Genomic DNA, 19191 nt, shown 5'->3' with positions numbered 1-19191 from the left:
AGGGCAGCGGTCCCCAACCCCCGGGCCTCGGACCGGTACCGGTCCGTGAGTCGTTTGGTACCGGGCCGCGAGAGTTGAGGCTCAGGTGTGAAATGTATAGTTTTCAGGGTTTTTATTGGTTTTCAGCGTTATTTTGTTATAATTTTTATCATTAACTCGGTTTTCCTGGGTCTTTTCACGTGTGTTATGAATAAATCGTCTTTTTTTCGGTACCGGTACTAGTTTTATTTTGTTGTATTTATCCGCGACACCTTAAAGGCCGGTCCGTGAAAATATTGTCGGGCATAAACCGGTCCGTGGCACAAAAAAGGTTGGAGACTGCTGCATTAGGGGGTCTATTTTCCCTCTTGGGGGGGGGGGGGGACGACACTCCCATAAGGCTTAAATCTGCTGGGAGGAGGAAAAAAAAAAAAACAGGAGTCGGCGAAGATGTAATAAAAGGAGTACAAATAGAAATGCATAATGTATCCCCAACTGCTGCACCTGTGGGGAAAATAACCATACAGTACCTGCAACACAAAAATTTGAAAATGGACATATACATAAATCAACAATCTTGTTGTGGGGTGTGTGAGGGACAGACGGACCCCTGCTGCCAGACCTCTGCAGTCCCAGAGACGACCTGCATCCACCTGCAAGGCATACAGGGAAAGGAGACTATAGCCAAGCACTCACACCAACTAATGGAATAGATCAGTGGGGACCAGAGAGGAACAAATTCATCCAGTAGGTTTTCTGAGGAGACAGACAAGTACATTTTTATGTTAATACATCAACAGTTTTTTGATTTCCAGTTCATGAGGATAGTTTTCTTAGCGATGCATAATGAAGTAAAGATACTATATACCCATTCCCTGAAGACCCAGCCCCCAGTGCTCAGGAGAGGCGCAGGTCACACTTAATGACAGCCCAGTAATGCATTATATATAATAACCATCAGCACTTGTTCGGTCTCCTTTTTATTGCGAACCCAACCAAGCTACAGAATCGGCACAAAGCAGCGTCAGTATAACGCACTCTCTGGTTCCCCTGCATGCGGCCGCCTTTAGCATATCAATGCAAAGTTTTCAACCAATCAGCTGCTGTTAAGTCTGGTCCAATCAGATAACAGATGCTTGAGTTGTGGCTCGGGTCTGTCCACCTGCTAGTCTTTGTGAAAAGATACAGCAATTTGAAAGCTGCATGTTCACACTGACACAATACATTTAGCTTCTGTGAACATTTAGCGTCAGCACTATCATCCAGCAGTCTACAATTCCACACTAACAGATTTATCTCCCATGGATGTTTATGGTGTGTGCAAAGGAAGGAAATAATGTGTATTTTTTTTCTATAAAAAAAACAAAGAAATCCAAATGTTTTTCCTGGACTTGGTGATAAAGCCAGACTGTGACAGAGAGCAGAAAAGAGTTTTGCCAGATAAACTGATCAGCTGACTAACTGTGGAGACCACTATCTTAACTTTTGATATGTGGAACTCGCACCAACAAACAGTTACTGTAGGTCTGGTTAATATACTGTGGTGTGAGCAGCATGCAGAGACAAAAATGAACACTGTGCTTTCTCAACATTTGGTTTTTATTTACTTAAAATAGTCTCAGTTGTTTGTCAAACATTTTTTATCAAAACCTTTTTCTCAGAAATGTGTGTCAAAGCTGGTCTCTCCTCGCTGCACCGAAAATCCAGTGTGATGCTACAATTCCTCGTTAGCACGGCTGCTGTCTTCACAGTAGTCTGAAAGGAAAAGCATGACGACAAACACATCAGTGTTTATGTTCCACAACCCGAAAATGTGCCACCATCTAAAGACACAAATAGCTAACACTGACCTACACTGAGGCTACTGAGCTGTGCTGACACTGGCCTCTGCTGTTACTGAATGCTGTGGACGCCAAACCCGAGCAGCTTCCACAGCTGTGTGTGTGTGTGTGTGTGTGTGTGTGTGTGTGTGAGCTCTGTGAGAGTGCGCGTGTGAAGCATAGCTGCTACCTGAGACTCTGCTGCACAGCTCCTCGTGCACGTTCTCCTGCCTGTCCCGGCTCAGCACAGAGATGATTTCTTCCTCCAACTCCTCCACCAGCGTTTCACACTGAGACACAGACGCAGCAAACACTGGTCAAAGTGTGCTTCGACCATACATGCACAACACACATCTTTCACACACTGTGGGCACGCCATTTGCATGGCGGCGGCGGCCACGTTTCTCTCCTGTTTATCGAACCGCTCATCCATTTCGAAGACTCTGTGAAAGCACCCTTCCTCGCTTTTTATGAATTCGACTTCTGCTCCAGCTGCTTTTTCTTTAGCGAGGAACATGGTGGTGAATAAAAAGTACAAAAGTGGCTGTGATGCAAGTCCGAAGCTGTTTATTAAAGCAGCAGCTTTCAGTGGGAGCTGGCTCACCCAATCACACTCGTGATGCAATCCAACTTCAGAATAAACCACAAACTTTTCCCCGTGTCTGTTGTTTCATCTGTCCTATTAATTCCTTCAGACCCCTCGGTCACGTGAAGCCGCCATGGTGCGTCGTGGTGAAGCTCACAGCTGTTCAGTCTACACGTCACTAAATCCAATCATGGCTCACTGACCGGGTTTTCTGCAGTGACTGGTGATATCAAGTACTTTCTCAAATTGAAGGCAGGTGAAATGGCTGGCACAACCAACTGGCCACACTACAAACGCATGACAAATTAAAGGAAAACCCTGAATCACTGACCCCTACAGTGAAGAGCTCCGTTGGCTCCATTATGCTACAGGGGGCCATTTGTATCAAAAGAAGGGTCACTGCTACGTAGACACACTTGTTCTATGTGACACAGCGTCTTTGAACGGTTTAAAGAATATGAAAATTGATTTCGGAACAATGTCAGACATAAAAGAGTAATATACTTGTATTTATTTAGCTGTTTTCTAGTTTTACTGACATCATGCTCCACCACCACCATCAAAAAACCCCAAAAGGCGATATCTAATTCTGTTCCAACGTCTACTGCAAGAATAAATGGCGAGGAGCTCTGACGCTGATGTGGCAGGTCGCCACGTTATTGTTCTGGGTTTTTCTTTCATTTCTCATCTGTCTGTAGCTCAAGTAGTGTGTTTTAAACAGACTATTTTTTCTGCATAGGAGCAATTATTTTAAATAACATGAAATATACATCTACATAAAAGTATCCATATACGAAAATGCCTAGAATAAAATGCATACTTTTGTTAATTTTGACAATGTGAGCTTAACAAACCGATTAATAATTAATTTACTAAAATAAATAAAAATATAAAAGGAATTTCAATAATAGCATTACTGCAACTATCCGATTTTCTAGTCTAACATTTTGTCCCAACTGATAGATTGATGAAAATAGCAAACGTGTATTTAGATTACACATCTAAGTAACTGTATGACTACCTTGTAATGCTTCTGCTATACAAAACGTGTTGTTTTCGATTGGACGGCGCTGGAAACCGACTGATGCAGGGTTGTCATAATCACCGCCTCCAATTTTAAATGTACATCTTCATTTATTGAACAACTTGTTTCAAAATTAGCAACTCTGAGAATTTTCTTTGTTTTTTGATTCTTAATACATAGCAATGGATGAAATTGGCCTGGAAATGCTTCCAATGCTTCTGTACATGATCCTGAACTAGGCTGCAGTTCTAACTATACTATAGTTCTACTTAAAAACATTGTTTTCAGTGCATGTTTCCACTCACTGCGAATTTGATGTCATTGGACGCCTCTGGCCCATCAAACTGGAAGTTCTTAAAGTCGGGGAAGTCGTCGGTGGAAGCACTGCTTCTGGGAGCAAACCTCCTGTACTGCTTGTGCTGGGTGATGGGATCCACATAGAGTGCATAGTCACTCATACTGTTGCACACGCCGTCCAGAAGCTCGCTGAGGTGAGTCTCCGAGCGAGCGAATGGGACCTGGCAAATCAAACCAAAGAGAGAGGAGGGAATCATCATGTTGGACTGGCATGTTCCAGCACGGCTTCTTCTTGGACCGTGTAGCCATTGTCTCATGTTTCCAATACCCGATTGCCACGTTGAAACGTCTAAGAACTCGTGCCGGATAGACCAAAACAGCACAGCTGCATCATGGCAAAAAAGAAAAGACTGGGTTGGCCTAGTGTTAGCTGTGTTACACCACAGGCCTCAGGGTGGGTCAGTGGGGTGGCCTCTTGTTTCCGCTGTGTTTTCTCCATCAACGCTGAAATACCTCACCCTCCAACTTTGACTTTTAACCTGCATGAATACCCTCCCCAACCCTCCATCCAAACTCAGCCATGCTCTTCCACCACCCATCCCTTTCAAGACAAATCAACAGGGCGGTGGTGTCTAGACGGGTCAAGACAGGTGCTGTGCTCTGCTCCCTCCATCCCCGGAAGGATATTGGGTGACAGGGGTGACGCCCAGGGGTGAAGATGCAAGGATAGGGCACTGAAAAGGGTGAAGTAGGGGAGGGGTGGGTTTCAGTGTTTGTTATACCTCGAACTAGCAAAAAGAGGGGTTGGGATCCAGAGAAGGGTGGGGTCGTAGGAGGAGGAGATGGGAGAAGCAGAAGGCCTCAACAGAAGCCAAGTGCAGGGTAAACGGCTCATCTCCTCGGCCCCCACCCTGCCTCTGCGCTGTCTTTTGGCCCATTCAGCCCCTCCATCCTCTGACGATCAAAGGAGGAAATCTTCCTTGTTTTCTTTGGTCAAAGAGTGGCAGGACGGAGGTTGGGGGTGGGGGACAGTTTGGGTGGTGAGAGAACACAGAGGAAGAAGGGAGCGTTTTTGAGCCTCTTGCAGATGAACTGGATCTTATAATGATAGAGAAATTATACTCTCAGCCTTTGTTTCTTCTTCTGTTTCTCTAACCAGCCATACTGATCACACACACACACACACACACACACACACACACACTTTGAGATGTGATGATGTGACAAAGGACTGCTCTGCCATCTGTCTTTCATCAAATCTTTGCCTCTTCCTGCTCAGCAAACTGAAATTTTGGGTAGTAGAGCAAAACCAGCCAGCGATTCCTCTGACAATTAGAACCACCTGAGCTCTCCGACGCTGCATTAATCCTTGCAGAAGACCCTGAGCCTGACAACACTGTTAGGGTTGCTAACAGTGTGCTGAGGAAGAAGGAAGAAAGTTGGCTGGTCGACAGAAGGTGTTACAGCACAGGGCTAAAGGTTGGAAGGGCCAGGCACTAGGGGATGTAGGTCATGTAGAGCAGTGGCGATGAGGCTCGCCTATCAATCAAAACTTGCTTGTGGTGACTTTGGCATCAGTGCTGTCATTTCTTTCACTCAATGACTGAATTTTTTGTTTATTGGATTAAAACTTGGTCAATTAATTGATGCTGGTCACACTTTTCCTAGAACCATGTTGACATATTTAAATACCTTGGTTTTTTTCCCACCAAGCTTTTAAAAAGCTAATTTGAGAATGTGCAGAAGCCGCCACTGTTTTAATGATTTTGAAGAACACATGATCTGTTTTCACAAAATCATCTTTACCTGAAGCTTGCTAGGTTCGTTTTTTATTACACTCTAATATCCATGCCAATTTGACGGAAGGCTTATAATAATAATATAAACGACAAGTCATAGTTTATATTTGCATATTTCAGTTAGTCATTTCTCATCATTGTTTAAAGTCCCAGCTTCAGCAGTCAGATTAAGGTTTAGTTGGTAGGTTTGACCGCAGCCTGTATTTAGTGAGTCATTACTGAACGGCAGCTTAAGTGCTACTGAAGGCACATTCAGTAGAAACAATACTCATATATAGCATCATCTGTTGAAGCTGTTGCACAAATGTAATACTTTGGAGTTTGACTTAAAAACAGTACATGTTTGACAATGCAACATTCACAGGTTTAATTAACTGATTCATTGCAGAAATAATTGATAATACATGTTCCTGTATTGTCATCATGTCAGTCATATCTTTCTTTTTATATATATGATTATATGAGAATGAAACTGAATATAAAACTAAATCCTCAATCTCATCCAAACAGCATGAAAAAAGAGAAGAAAAGGGCTGCTCTCCCCGGCCCTACAATAAAACCATGTCAATCCATGGGCTTGGGTCTAAGTCATTATCATGCCATGCTACAAAATGGTTTGGAATTAAAGCCCTTCCTTGCCAGTTGCAGCCGTGTGAAAGGGAGCTGTCAGTCACAGTGTTGTTTGAAGAATGGGGTGGGGGGTGGTGGCTGAGGTGGTAGTGGGGTGTGACTGGTTGGCCCAGAGAATAGGCTTCTCAGGGAAGCTATCCTCCATTCAATTCCCATTGGACAGGGAGCCATTATTGCACCACTGTGGACAGGGGCCTTTCAATGTCATTGTTCTGGCCAATGAAGACCCATAAATTAACAATAATAATAATGATAATAAACAATAAAATAACAATAATAATGTCACATTGGCAGCAAGTGGAAGGAGAACCTAAAATGTATTTTTGACCTTTATATATCATTTAAATCCCAAATTTTCTAATAGCAGTCGTTGATAAAGGTCTAACAGTAATAATATTACTTCATTATGATAGAGTAGTAAAGCTAATAGTAACCAGCTGGTCATTCTGAATGGAAATGCTATGCGTCTTTATAGGAGCTCTAAATCATAAACCAGGGCTTCTTGATGTCAGCAGTTTGGAAGATAGTGGCGAGCAGAGTCAGCACAAGGACTGAAACACTGTTTGGCGGTAAAGCTTCTTCACTCTTGTCAGAAGTCAGGTGAGAAGACTTTCTCAACAGTACGCTAAGCTCCACAAGCTCCTTCTTTTTCTGTGGTGTAAAGGACCATATTATAGGCCAAACCGGAGATACTACAAGAGTAAGACATGGCACTGATGAACATAAACAAAACTGGCAAAAGCAAAGAATATGACAGAAGCACCTAGTGAGTGTTTAAATCTGATGGGCGGATTGATACTTAATATCATTGTTCTTGTGCCACAACTTTGCTTAGAGTTTAGCCCGTGGAGAAAAGCTTCATCCCACGGTTCTGCTTACATCCACAAGAGGTCCTTTTTCCTCCTCGTCCCTATCATGTGTTTGTGCACACGCCGGGAAAGCCTTGGTCACATTACTTTAGCATCTAGCTAGCTCTACTGAGGAGCAAGCATAACTAGAGTTATTGTTTTAACAGTTGAAAACTGCAGATTTAAAGCTTCCTTGTATCATTTTACTTCATGCCAGACTGTTTTTAACTGGATGTGTCGCACGATATTTTGCTCAAGTTATCTGGGTACTTCATATTGTATTGAAAATAAGTGGTAAAAAATCTTTTGTCTTTGAAATATTTAAATCCAGAATAAAATAATATTCTATGTATTTTAACAGAGGAGTGGAGGCATTTTACAGGCTGTTGTGTTCATGGTCAGGTAAGTTTAGTCATTCCTTAGTTTGTTACAGTGGTAAATGTGAGTATTTCAAAGCACTCAAATGGTCCTTTCTCACTGTAATTGTGCTCTCATAGTGCTTTTAAATTTAGGCTGATAATGCTGTTTATTCTCATTAGCCAGATTTTAAAAAAACTAGCCAGAGGTTAGAAAACTTGGTTAGAAAGTCTCGTGATGCTCCAGTTTCTGTGATTTATTTCTAAGTGATTCTTAGAAATCAGAAAGAAGTCCAGTGTATTTAACCTTTCAGCATCTGATCAGATCTGGTTTATCATATTTCATCTCTAGTGACAGCTGACTTTTGATATGCCACGATGAAATACATCAAATCAGTGATGATCTCATAAAATCCACTAAAGCCATCATGAAGACTTGAACTAGGGAAAATCTGGCTGTTCACATGTTGTGTTTTTGACCTTCTACACTGTCCAAACTTCAAACATACATCTACGAGCACCTCTAAACAGGGTCAGCACCTCAGAAGATGGACTAGACAGGCAATCAACTCTGACAGGAGGGAATTAGACTCACTAACTTTACTATTTCATTGTAGATGCTCTAAATTGCTATTGACCAAATTATTAATATGGGCTTGGTTGTTACTACAATAACAATTATTATTGTACAACGATTAATTTTACCTATAGTTGTAAAAGTAAGTCAGTAGAATTCAGCTGAGGGGGCACAGTCATCCTTTTGGATGGGCCTGGGCCCCAAAGGCCGTTCACAATGCTAACGCTGCCTCTGGAGCTCACAGAAGAACATGTCCTGTCCACAGACTGATGAATGTAGCCACCACAGTGTTCCCCACTGGCTTTAGAATTCACGTTAAGGCTTCAACATTCGCCATGTTGTCGCTGTTGTTGTGTTTTTAAGAGCCAAAAGATACCATATTTATATAATAAGCAGGAGCGCCAAGTTAGCTACTAATGTTGCCAAGTTAGAAGGTGTATTATGTGCTGCACAGGTGCAACAGCGGTTGGGGTGAGGGGAGGAAGACAAAAGAGACCTGAGACATGACAAGTTGAATAATGAAATACTAGTCTCATACATCAATAACGGTGTGAAGTGGGAAACTTCAAACATGCTTTTTATGCTGTTTAGCAGGTCAAGTTAACGTGGAATTTTATTGGGACTGACTGACTTTTGGAAGTCCCAAAACTTGGCACTCCAACAATGGGTTCATTTTGTTGCCCTGAGGGTTGTCGCTGTTTTTTTTAATGCCGTGTGCAGTAAGAGTCTCAGACATGAGACTGATATCAACCAAATCAAACAGTAAGCAAAGAAAGGAAATTTGTTTGGAAGTTAGACTATTCCTTTAAGAAACCTCCAAGGAAAAATAAAAGATCCTTGTTGGATTAAAAAAAAAATGACTGTCACCTCACTGAGTCACATTTCTAGACCATGATATTATGTGTCATTGTGTCAGCATGCTATTGTGCATCCTCTCATTCTCAATGCATGACTTCCCACCGTTCACTATGAGATCAACCCGCTCCAACTAAGTTCAATGTCTTTGGAAGCCTTAAATGTGGCATTGTTGTGGCAGGCAGGTTTAACTTTTGTGGCACAGAGCAGCCCCATACTCCCAGGAAGTCCTACTGTGACAAGGCCAAAGAGCAGAGACTTAAAACCTGCAAATCCTCCTCACTGATGGCATCTAAGCTGTGACATCCCTCCCTCTCTGATTCACACTAGGTCAAAAGCTGCTGAAAAGAAGGGAGCCGGGAGGGCATGGGATCAAGGTTTGGCTTCTTATGTGGCTCAATAACATCTGATGACCAGATAATACAACAGGTAGAGGAAAGTGTCAGCTCAGAGTAGAGCAGGAGCTCACTGCTGGAGGAAGCTCATTCTCCCTGCTGGGTGACTGGAATGCTGTTTTCTAACTCTAATCAGGATACATGTAAATGCTTAGAGGATAGTTTGGACTTTGTTTTGAGGAAAATTATGCAGTAAAACTTGATGACTTATGTCGTCACACAGAACATCTAATGGCTACACTGAGCTAGTAATATCAGTGTTGAAAACAGTTGTCATAAGGCAAGATCTGTGATTCTGAATTTGCCTGTAGGTGTCGACGCCTACGTGCACACACTGATCGGTGCAGTTATCGTGATAGTGATAGTCACAACAAACGCTAAAGCTCCAGAAATCAATAGTATAGCTGTAAACCTCATGATTTTCTGGCCTCTGAGCAACAGGAAATGTCATAGTTCCAGGGGGGGGGGGGGGTGACCTCATTACAGCAGGACAATAGCCTGGATCAATCTTCTGCGCTCACACAGTGTCATGCACACAGCCACAGTAACAACAAAGATCAATCGACTCCTCCATGAAAAGACCGCATCTGTTAATCACAGCATCTATGTAGAAATGGCTCCTTGTACCCCGATTGCACTGTTAAAATGTACATGATGTTCAGTCAGTCTTTGAAAAAAATCAAAGGCAAATAAGAGCCTCGGGTCGGATGGGATTACAGGAAGACTGCTGAAGAATGCATAGCAACTTGGTCATGTGTTTTATGACACATTTATCATGTCTTGTGTGCAGAAATGAGTCCCTAAACTGTGGAAGTAGTCTATTGTGTTCCCTATGGCTACATACAGTATACCCAAACTGTTTAATACACTCAAACCAGCAGCTCTGATTTCACTGGCTAAACAGGAAGGACAAATGGACTAGGCGGGGTGATCGAGATGGAAAGGATGTGCAGCAGCTTAGAGTGCTTAACGTGGAGATGTGCTAGCAAGTGCAGAGAGTTTGGTGAGAGTGTGTTGAGAATTAACTGATCTCTCCGAGTTAACTTCAGCAACTACCAAACCATCAACGTGTCTTTAGGACCCATTCCTACAAAACTGTTCAAAGAAGTCCAACTATTTATTTATGCTTCAATTTCTATTTTAATCAACTCTCTCTATTAATGGGCAATGTACCACAGACCTTCTAGCTCGCAGTAATTAAACTGCTACTTGAAAAGCCATCAGTTAAACCAAGGGGTCTTAGTCTAAGGAGCTTGGAAAGAAAAGCGTCTGGACTTACTTAAGTTACTTCTTAACTTAAGAAGTAACTTAAGTTAAGAAGTAACTTAAGTAACTTAAAAAGTCCAGACGCTTTTCTTTCCAAGCTCCTTAAACTACGATGACCTGGATGACCGAGAACCTTCACAGACAAGGGGTCTTAGCTAATTATAGACCAATCACCAGCCTTCCTTTTATCCCAAGATTTCCCGAGATTTCTTGATGCTTACTCTGAACTAGGGCTGCTCGATTATGGCAAAAATGATAATCACGATTATTTTCACTGAAATTGAGATCTCGATTCTTTGGCGATATTTATTTAACAATAACAATGTATTGAATAATGACTTTAAAGATTGTCAAAAAATAATATAAAATAGTGTGCAAATACTGACAACAGTGCAAATGTTTGCAATATAAAAAATAAATGAAAAATGTAAACATCTATGTTTAGTGAACTTTGCAGTGTTGCTCTGTGGTGCAGCTACGACACTGTAGCAAAGTTTACACACTGTGTCCACTTGATCCACGTCTGACTGAACCCATAATGTTTCCACACCACTGAAGGTTTTTACCTCTCTTTTCAACCAACAGCAGTCACTCTCCTCTCCAAATAACTTCTGCTTAGCTTTCCGAGCTTCCCTCGGGTCCTCTTAATCAGCGGTCCCCAACCCCCGGGCCTCGGACCGGTACCGGTGCGTGAGTCGTTTGGTTCGTTGAGGCTCAGGTGTGAAATGTATAGTTTTCAGGGTTTTTATCGGTTTTCAGCGTTATTTTGTTATCGTTTTTATCGTTTACTCTGTTTTCCTGGGTCTTTCCACGTGTGTTATGAATAAATTTTCTTTTTTCGGTACCGGTACTAGTTTTATTTTGTTGTATTTATCCGCGACACCTTAAAGGCCGGTCCATGAAAATATTGTCGGGCATAAACCGGTCCGTGGCGCAAAAAAAGGTTGGAGACCGCTGCTCTTAATTGTTGTGACACGTGTTCGAAATGCAGAGAGGTGCGCTCGATTTGCCACACGGAGCAGCGCGAGAGTAAAGCACGAGGGAGGGGCTAATAATCGGCTCAGTCATTTTTAATGATCGTTGAAAGCCCAGATCGTAATCGAGATTAAAATTCGATTAATTGAGCAGCCCTACTCTGAACTGCATTGCCTTGGCCTCCAGTAACACTGTGAGGAACCTTAGAGTTTTTTAAACAAATGTGTAGGAAATTCAAAACATTTTGTCTTAGAGTGACGCTAAAAAACTAGTTTATGCATCTATTCGAGGGTGGACTATTGTAACTCAATGTTATCAGGCTGTCCTAAAAACTCCTTGAAAAGCCTTCAGTTGATCCAAAATGCTCCACTTAGAGCTGGAAAACGTCATTCCTAGAAAAAGAAAGCAAATTTCACCGGTAATGGCTTCCCTTCATTGGCCTGTTAAACCCAGAACTTTAAAATTCTTCTCGCATACAAGGTCTTGAATAATGAAGACGAGAGAGAACACTTCACTCTCAGACATGTGGTTCATAGGATATTTAGAAATAGAATGGAAGGCAGAGCCTTAAGACCCCTCTTTGGTGGATTCGGGAGACAGACACTGATTAAGCTTCAAACTTTAACTTTTTAAGAATATAGTCAGGGATGGATCAGGTGACCCAGAGTCCTCCCTCAGTTATGCTGCAATAGACCCAGGCTGCTGAGGGCCTGCCATGATGCACTGTGATTCACCTGCACTCACTGTGTGTTTACACACCACTCTGTATTTAATCTTTAGTTGTTACTGGTTTCTGCAACTCTTAAACAGTGTATCTTTGTCCTGTCGTCCCCCATCAACCCCAATCAGTCACGACAGATGGCTGCCCCTCCCTGAGCCTGGTTCTCCTGGAGGTTTCTTCCTGTTAAAACTTTGATCCTCCTTCCCACTTTTTACTCATAGGGGGGTCACCGATGAGGAAGCATCTGTTGGGGCTTTGGCAAGTGAGTGGTGTGTGTGTAAACACTGGCGTAAAGTACCTTTTTGTCTTTCATGGTTCCATCAGGGTTGAGTCTAAAGCTGCCGACATTGATGGTTTTCTTTGGGTCCACCTGACTGATTGAGTGGTTCAGTTCATCCACGATTGCCTTGCATGCTGGGAAACAGAGGTAAACCTCAGTGATGGAAACAATACAAGCAACAGCTCACAGCCTGGAATTTAGTGAACATCAGTACGTAAGTAACATGAAAAATCATCCAGAATTCAGTCTCATACTGATGTTTGTGGAAGTGCTACAAGGTCAAAATGCTATGGATGGGAATTGATTCCCAATTTGATTCCCTTATCGATTATCACTGGCTCCACCAGCATCTCTAAGCAGCATATCAACAACATTACATTCATGCAAATTAATTACATGCTGTGGGTCATATGTTTGTGCATGTTGTAAGTATTTCTCCTCATTTTTGCATTTATTGTGCACAACACACTGTGCAAGATAAGAAAGACGGGACAGGAGAGGAAGAAGAGAGGTTAGATTAAAAGGTGAGGATTGATGAGGTTTTTAAATCAGATATTGGGTCTGTACATGTGGAATCGCACCGTCCCTTTTCTTTAGATTCAAGCTGAGTATAATACGAATTTTTAAAAAAGTTTTACAGTTTGTATTCCCATCTACTGATATTATTTTATCATATAAATATTGCATGAGGTTCAGTTAGCTTTGCAGGAAAATAGAAATATCCTCCAAAGAGCTACTTTTCACTTTATTACTTTGAGTACATTTCTGAGCCTGCAGTTTTTATGTTTACTTTAGTAAAGAAGTTGAATCAGCACTTCAACTTTACTGAAGTATTTTTTAACAGTAGTATTTGTACTTGTACTTAAGCACAGAATGTCTGTACTTTTGCCAACTCTGGAGTTACTTGGTGAGATGCTTTTGCATTGCAGTTCAGTTGTGGTTTTCCTTAAAATAGCAGCAATATTCTTTGAGACAGAAAGCTTCTGTCAGATCTGCATGACTTACCAGAACAGTAGAGCACCTTGTCCCTCTTCCCCTGGCTGCTGCCAGTAAAGACAGAGAGCACCATCACCATCATCTGAATAACCCATGCAGTCATCTTGATAGCCTAATAGTACAGAAAGGCATATACAGTAAAAACTAAAATCAAATTTCAGTATACTACACCTAAGTAACAGAGTCTTAAAGTGTGAAGACATTTCAAAAAACACAACATATTGTGTATTAAAAAAAAACCCAAACCACATACAATTTAAATGCAAATCATATTTTCAGTAAGTTTAGTGTGCTTATACATTATTGAAGTGTTATTTTACCTCCACGTGTACACAACTGAAACTGAGACCTGAAACCTTAAAGAGGGGAGCACTTTGGGAACTTTACGGAGGGATCAACAAGTGCTTTTCCTAAAACGTCACCTGTAGTTGTTCAGTACAAAGCCCCCGAATGGTCACTTGCGGAAAAGGCAAGCATAAATCCGATCAAACTGTACTTGAAACGAACTATTTATGGACTTAGCGAATGCCGAATTGTAGGCTCATACAAGTAAAATATTAACAATATTTTCAACGCGTTCTCACCGCTGGGATTTTGATCGCCATACGAGACTTGTCTTAAGATTTCACATTTGTTTACGAGGTACGGTCCACGTCGGGAATAGTGAGGGAGCGCTGGTAGCTTGTCTTACCTTGCGAGGAAAGCGAGCTATAGCAGCTAACAGCGGACGTGGAGCCGGCTGGACTCGGTGCAGCAGCGCTGTTACTACAATAATGACATGTCCTCAGCTCATTTGTCTGTACATGCCTATCTCTGCTTCACTTACTGACAGGTAACAGCACTGACACATACAGTACAACAGTTAGCTTTCCGGGTGTGCCTTTCAAAGTAAAAGGGCATTGCCCTAAAAATATTCGATATTTAACTATTGTGCGGGAATTGCGGTAGTAAAGTTCACACACAAAATAATAATAATAAAAAATAAGTCGGAATCTTTGTCTCGAAATAATTATTCAGTATATCTTTATCATAACAAAAATCATGCGTCAATCTTAAAAGCACACTCAGCCTACTTCTCTTAGTACACCTAGTTCCGGCTCGCTTGTCGTCTTGACGTGCTCGGCTCTGGTGTAGCCACGTTCAGTCGGGCATAGAGGTGGACAGCCAATCATATTCCAAACTCAAAGAGCATGGACCAATCAAACTGACGCAGCGTCTACAGGCGCTGACTCCTGGACGCTTTGGTAGAATGTGGAAATCGGACTTCAGTGTGCTGATGACTTTAGACCACAGTGGTGACTTGTGAATTCATACAAAAATAAATAAACAGTACTGCAATAAATTCAACTACATTCATTTACGCCAAACATAAACCATCTCCTGTTACAGTCAGTTAAAACTAAATGTAATTTAAATAGAATATATTCAACTGTTCAGAAGATATTTACGTGCATGTGACTTTCGAGCTTTCGACTGCAGTGCTATAGAAAATATACCACCACAGTGATATGCTGTGGCCGTAAATACTAATGGATCTGACTGAAGAGCTCCTTCTCCTTCTCTAAACATAACAGCTCAGCTCCATGCTGAGGTTAATCAAGCAACGCATTGTAATTCACTTCCCACCTGTGCATGCGTGAGAGAGCGAGACTAAGAGCCAGGTGGTGTCTTTACGGGGGGATCTGACCTGGTTTTCCTGCTGCTAATTGAATCTTATCTTTAACATCAAAGTCTCGATTGGACAGGTAGATGTAAATGTTCACAATACAGTATGGCGTGCAGTGGTGATTAAAAGCTGTCTGCCATTGCTAAAAAGGTCAAATATAGTCAAGATATTTGTCAGTGTGCTGCTTAGTATGCTTGCAGAGGCATCGTGTTCTCAGATTGTACAGCCATACATCCGTCTGCACATCTTAATGTTTTAATTTTTAATGTTTAAATGCCGAAAAGATGCTTCAAATAATGTTTCTGCAAGGTTAAAAGTTTAGCACTGGAGGTGCCAAATGTGTCATTTTGACTCCTTTGGCATTTTAACATTAGCAAGCAGTAACTTTTACATATAGGCAAGGAGAAACAACAGCACTGTTTAAGAGGAAAGGACAAAGATCGCTTTTTAGTACATTTTAATTAATTGGGTTTTTTTTGTGTGTTTTCAAGGCAAGCGCTGCTTGCCTTTCTTGTCCATCATTGCATTTTAAAGTATCTAACTGTGAAATGGAAATGCCATAACTTTAAATTCCATTACTTTTCCTAAAATAAGTTTATCAATAGTGACCTTTGGGGTTTGTGGCATAAAGAGAAAGATATACAAACCTTTACACCTTGAATCTCCAAAGGAGTTATTATGACACCACAGAACGTGTAAAACAACACTCTAGTTACCTGGCAACATGTTATTTACATGTTTTGGCTGCTGCGTGTGTGTGTGTGTTTCAACGATAATTTCTCTATAACTATAACAATAGTTTATAAAATTGTATACAATAAGTGATTTTTCTCATGCAAGCACAGGCTTAGCTGCATTCCATATGAAAAAGTTGAAGTAATCCTCTGGCATGAAGTTCACACTCCCCGTATGTCCTCTTAAAGATGGTCATGCCTTCTCTTCTTCAGTCTCTCTTGAGGTCATTGAGCTTGAGACATAAGGTGTTTTTTCAAATTCAAAATTCAAATTCAAATTTTATTTGTCACGTACACAGTCATACACAGTACGATATGTAGTGAAATGCTTGGACAACTGCTCGTGACCTAAAGAAAACAAAAAAGGAAAAGGCTATGAATAAGATAGGAAATAAATATGAAAAATTAAAAAGGGTAAATTTAACTAGGAAGGAATAAAATATAAATTAAGGTTAAAAATGAAATAACTGTACAACACAAATTAGAATGAAGGGTAAATTTAACTGGGAAGAATAAGATAAAATATATAAATTAAAGTTGAAAATAAAATAACTGTACAACAAAATACACAATACACAATATAGAACTATATAAGAATGTATGAAGAAATCTAAATATAAATAAATATATACACAATAACAGCAGCTGTACAAGTATTAACCGGAAATGAAGAATATAGTGACCAGTGTTGTGCAAAAACAAAGTCCAGAAAGTCCAGTGTGTGTGTAAGAACTGTATGTGTGGGTCAGTACTGTGTGGTGGTGTGATTGAGAGACCGTATCGCCTGCGGGAAGAAGCTCCTCCTCAGTCTCTCTGTGTTGGTCTTCAGGGAGCGGAATCGCTTTCCTGACCTCAACAGAGAGAACAGTCTGTTGTTGGGATGGCTGAGGTCCTTCACCATCTTCCTGGCCTTGGTCCAGCACCGCCTGCTGTAGATTGAGTGCAGGTCAGGGAGCTCGGAGCGGATGGTGCGCTCAGCTGACCGCACAACCCTCTGTAGAGCTCGTCTGTCCTGCATGGTGCTGTTCCCGAACCAGGTTAAGATGTTTCCCGCCAGGATGCTCTCTATGGTGCAGGAGTAAAAGTTCCTGAGCACCTTGGAGGGCAGTCGGAAGTCTCTCAAGCGTCTGAGGTGGTAGAGACGCTGTCGGGCCTTTTTCACCACGGTGTTGATGTGACAGGACCATGACAGGTCCTGACAGGTCCTGCGTGATGTGAACTCCGAGGTATTTGAAGCTGTCCAACAGGTCTTCAATACACACCATTGAAGTCATGATTCTTGCATCTTATCTGCAACTGCGAGCCTTTAGACACCAGAATGACTGCAGGTGTCCATAAGTTACGTTTGCGTTACTTCCACATCTACCTAGCAGTACAGAAGATGAGCGAGGATAAAGGCAATAACATGTTGTGGCAGGCAATTTTAAATGCAACATACAAACAACATACTCAACAAACATCAGCAAACAAACAAAGTGTTTGTGTGCAGTTGGTCTCACAGTGTGTTGCTGGCTAAAGGTCCAGTTGCTGTATTTCACAGGGAGAGAAAAGAAAGAGAATTAACTTCACTCAGAGATGGAGAAAGATCAGAAAAACAGGACAGGAGACGGACAACAGAGGTTAGATTTAAAGGTAAGAACTGAGGTAGACTTACTGTGTTATTTATTTATTTCATGCAACATTAATTCATTTTAAAGGTTGCATGAAAATACTCTGATAAACAGGATAATTTGCTGTACTGTGTTGGATTTAAAGTGTGTGTGACTGGTTTCAGCAGCTGTGGTTTCATGGTCAGAGTTAGCTTAAATGAAGTGTTGCAGAGATTAATTTAAAGTTAAGCTGATGGTACTGAGATTCATTTACTGAATTCCACCTTCATAACAACTTTATAGAAAAAAAAGGACAACTCATCAAACATCAGCTGACATTTGGTTGAATCCAGTTGTTGACTTCGGTTGTGTATATCCAAAAAGAGCAGCAGGTTAGCTCAAGGTTCAAGGTTCTTTATTCGTCACATGCATAGTTATACAAGTATAACACACAGTGAAATGTAACCTGACACGCTCCTCAACTTGTGCAAAAACTAAAAAGGTGCACAATCGGAACGGAGCGGTCAGGAAGGCGTCTGGATGTGGCCGCGTCATCTTAAAATCGCCATCTTAAAGTAGCTGAATCACAGCCTGTATACTAGGAAAATCTACAATAGAAATTATTGTGAGTTGTGATTCTTTTCTCTACACTGAGCCATTACAGGTGATTTTAGGGATCCTCCACCTGCTGAAACCCACTCTAACCTCTTCCCTACTCATTTTCCTCTTTAGTGCAGTGTAGGCAAAATAGAGCTACTGTTTTGCTTTTGTTTGTTTTTTTAATTTTCCTTCTTTTTCTCTGCTCATGGTCTACTTTACAGATTCAAGTTGAGAGACTGAAATAAAGTTTGTATTTCCATCTACTAACATTATTTTATTATTACCTTAATATAGGAAGAAGTTCAGTTAGCTTTGCTGGTAGAAACATTTTCCAAAGAGTTATTTTTTACTTTTACTCAAGTAAAGAAGTTGAATCAGTACTGTACTTTTTACTGGAGTATTTTTAACACTAGTATCTGTACTTCTACTTAAGTACAGATATGCTGTACATTTGCCACCTCTGGCCATCACTGGAAATGATGGAGCCAAGTATTTGAACACTTATTCAGGGTTAAACCATTGACAACCATTGCCCCATCTGCCTGTGGCTCCCGCTGCATGTCTTTAAATTTAGCTGCATGGCATCACATCCAGCCAATCCTTCCACTAATGTGTGTGATGTTGAAGGCTGGATTTAAAGCCATGGATTTGACCAATTATTAGGAGACCTGGAGAGAGAGACTCAGAGATAAAGAAGAAGGGTCATACTAATGCACAAAACAGCACACAGAAGAAATACTAAACTGTAATGAATATGGCCAGGGCCATAACAGGTATACAGCAGGTTCCAGGGAAGCTAAAAATCGGCTGTTGCTTTGTCTATATAGAGGAAAAAGAGCTTTGGTAGGTTTGATCCCAACACTGACATTGAAAAGCAGCAAAGTTACTGCTGGGCATTGTACAGTCTAGTTACATTCTGGCAGAGCAATTAGACACATTGGACATGTCATGTGTCCCAAAAGCATGCCAGATGAGCCTGGTGAGACTTTTTCATTTACCAGAAATTCTATAAGAACGGGCTTGTTTTTCCTGCCGGGGTCTTTCCAAATGCAGCTGGGCTCTATGGATGCTGTCAGTCATCCTACACCTTTTGCCAAATCGGCATTGATTGGGAGAGATGGTGGCTCATTTGAAGATCATTGTGGGGTAACACAGAAGCTGATTGGCTGATAATTTGTACACTCCAGGTCTTGTAGTC

General features: G+C 41.4%; 1 protein-coding gene across 1 annotated transcript; it reads right to left on the bottom strand.

The window, feature by feature from the left end:
* Nucleotides 1-1569: 1569 nt before the first annotated feature.
* Nucleotides 1570-14258, bottom strand: cnpy1 (canopy FGF signaling regulator 1). Its single transcript, XM_085377624.1, has 6 exons — nt 14096-14258; nt 13414-13516; nt 12427-12542; nt 3715-3927; nt 1990-2089; nt 1570-1734 (listed from the first exon to the last, which is right to left on the bottom strand). Exons 2-6 carry the CDS (start codon nt 13505-13507, stop codon nt 1694-1696), a joined length of 564 nt encoding a protein of 187 aa, XP_085233750.1. The 5' UTR covers nt 13508-13516; nt 14096-14258; the 3' UTR covers nt 1570-1693.
* Nucleotides 14259-19191: the final 4933 nt, after the last annotated feature.

The sequence above is a fragment of the Diplotaxodon limnothrissa genome, linkage group LG18 (assembly GCF_057381915.1).
Source record: "Diplotaxodon limnothrissa isolate DT_005_m linkage group LG18, D_limnothrissa_male_GT1.1, whole genome shotgun sequence".
NCBI classification, from domain to species: domain Eukaryota; kingdom Metazoa; phylum Chordata; class Actinopteri; order Cichliformes; family Cichlidae; genus Diplotaxodon; species Diplotaxodon limnothrissa.
Note: the sequence above shows the minus strand (reverse complement) of the source record. Positions and strands in the feature narration are given on the sequence as shown.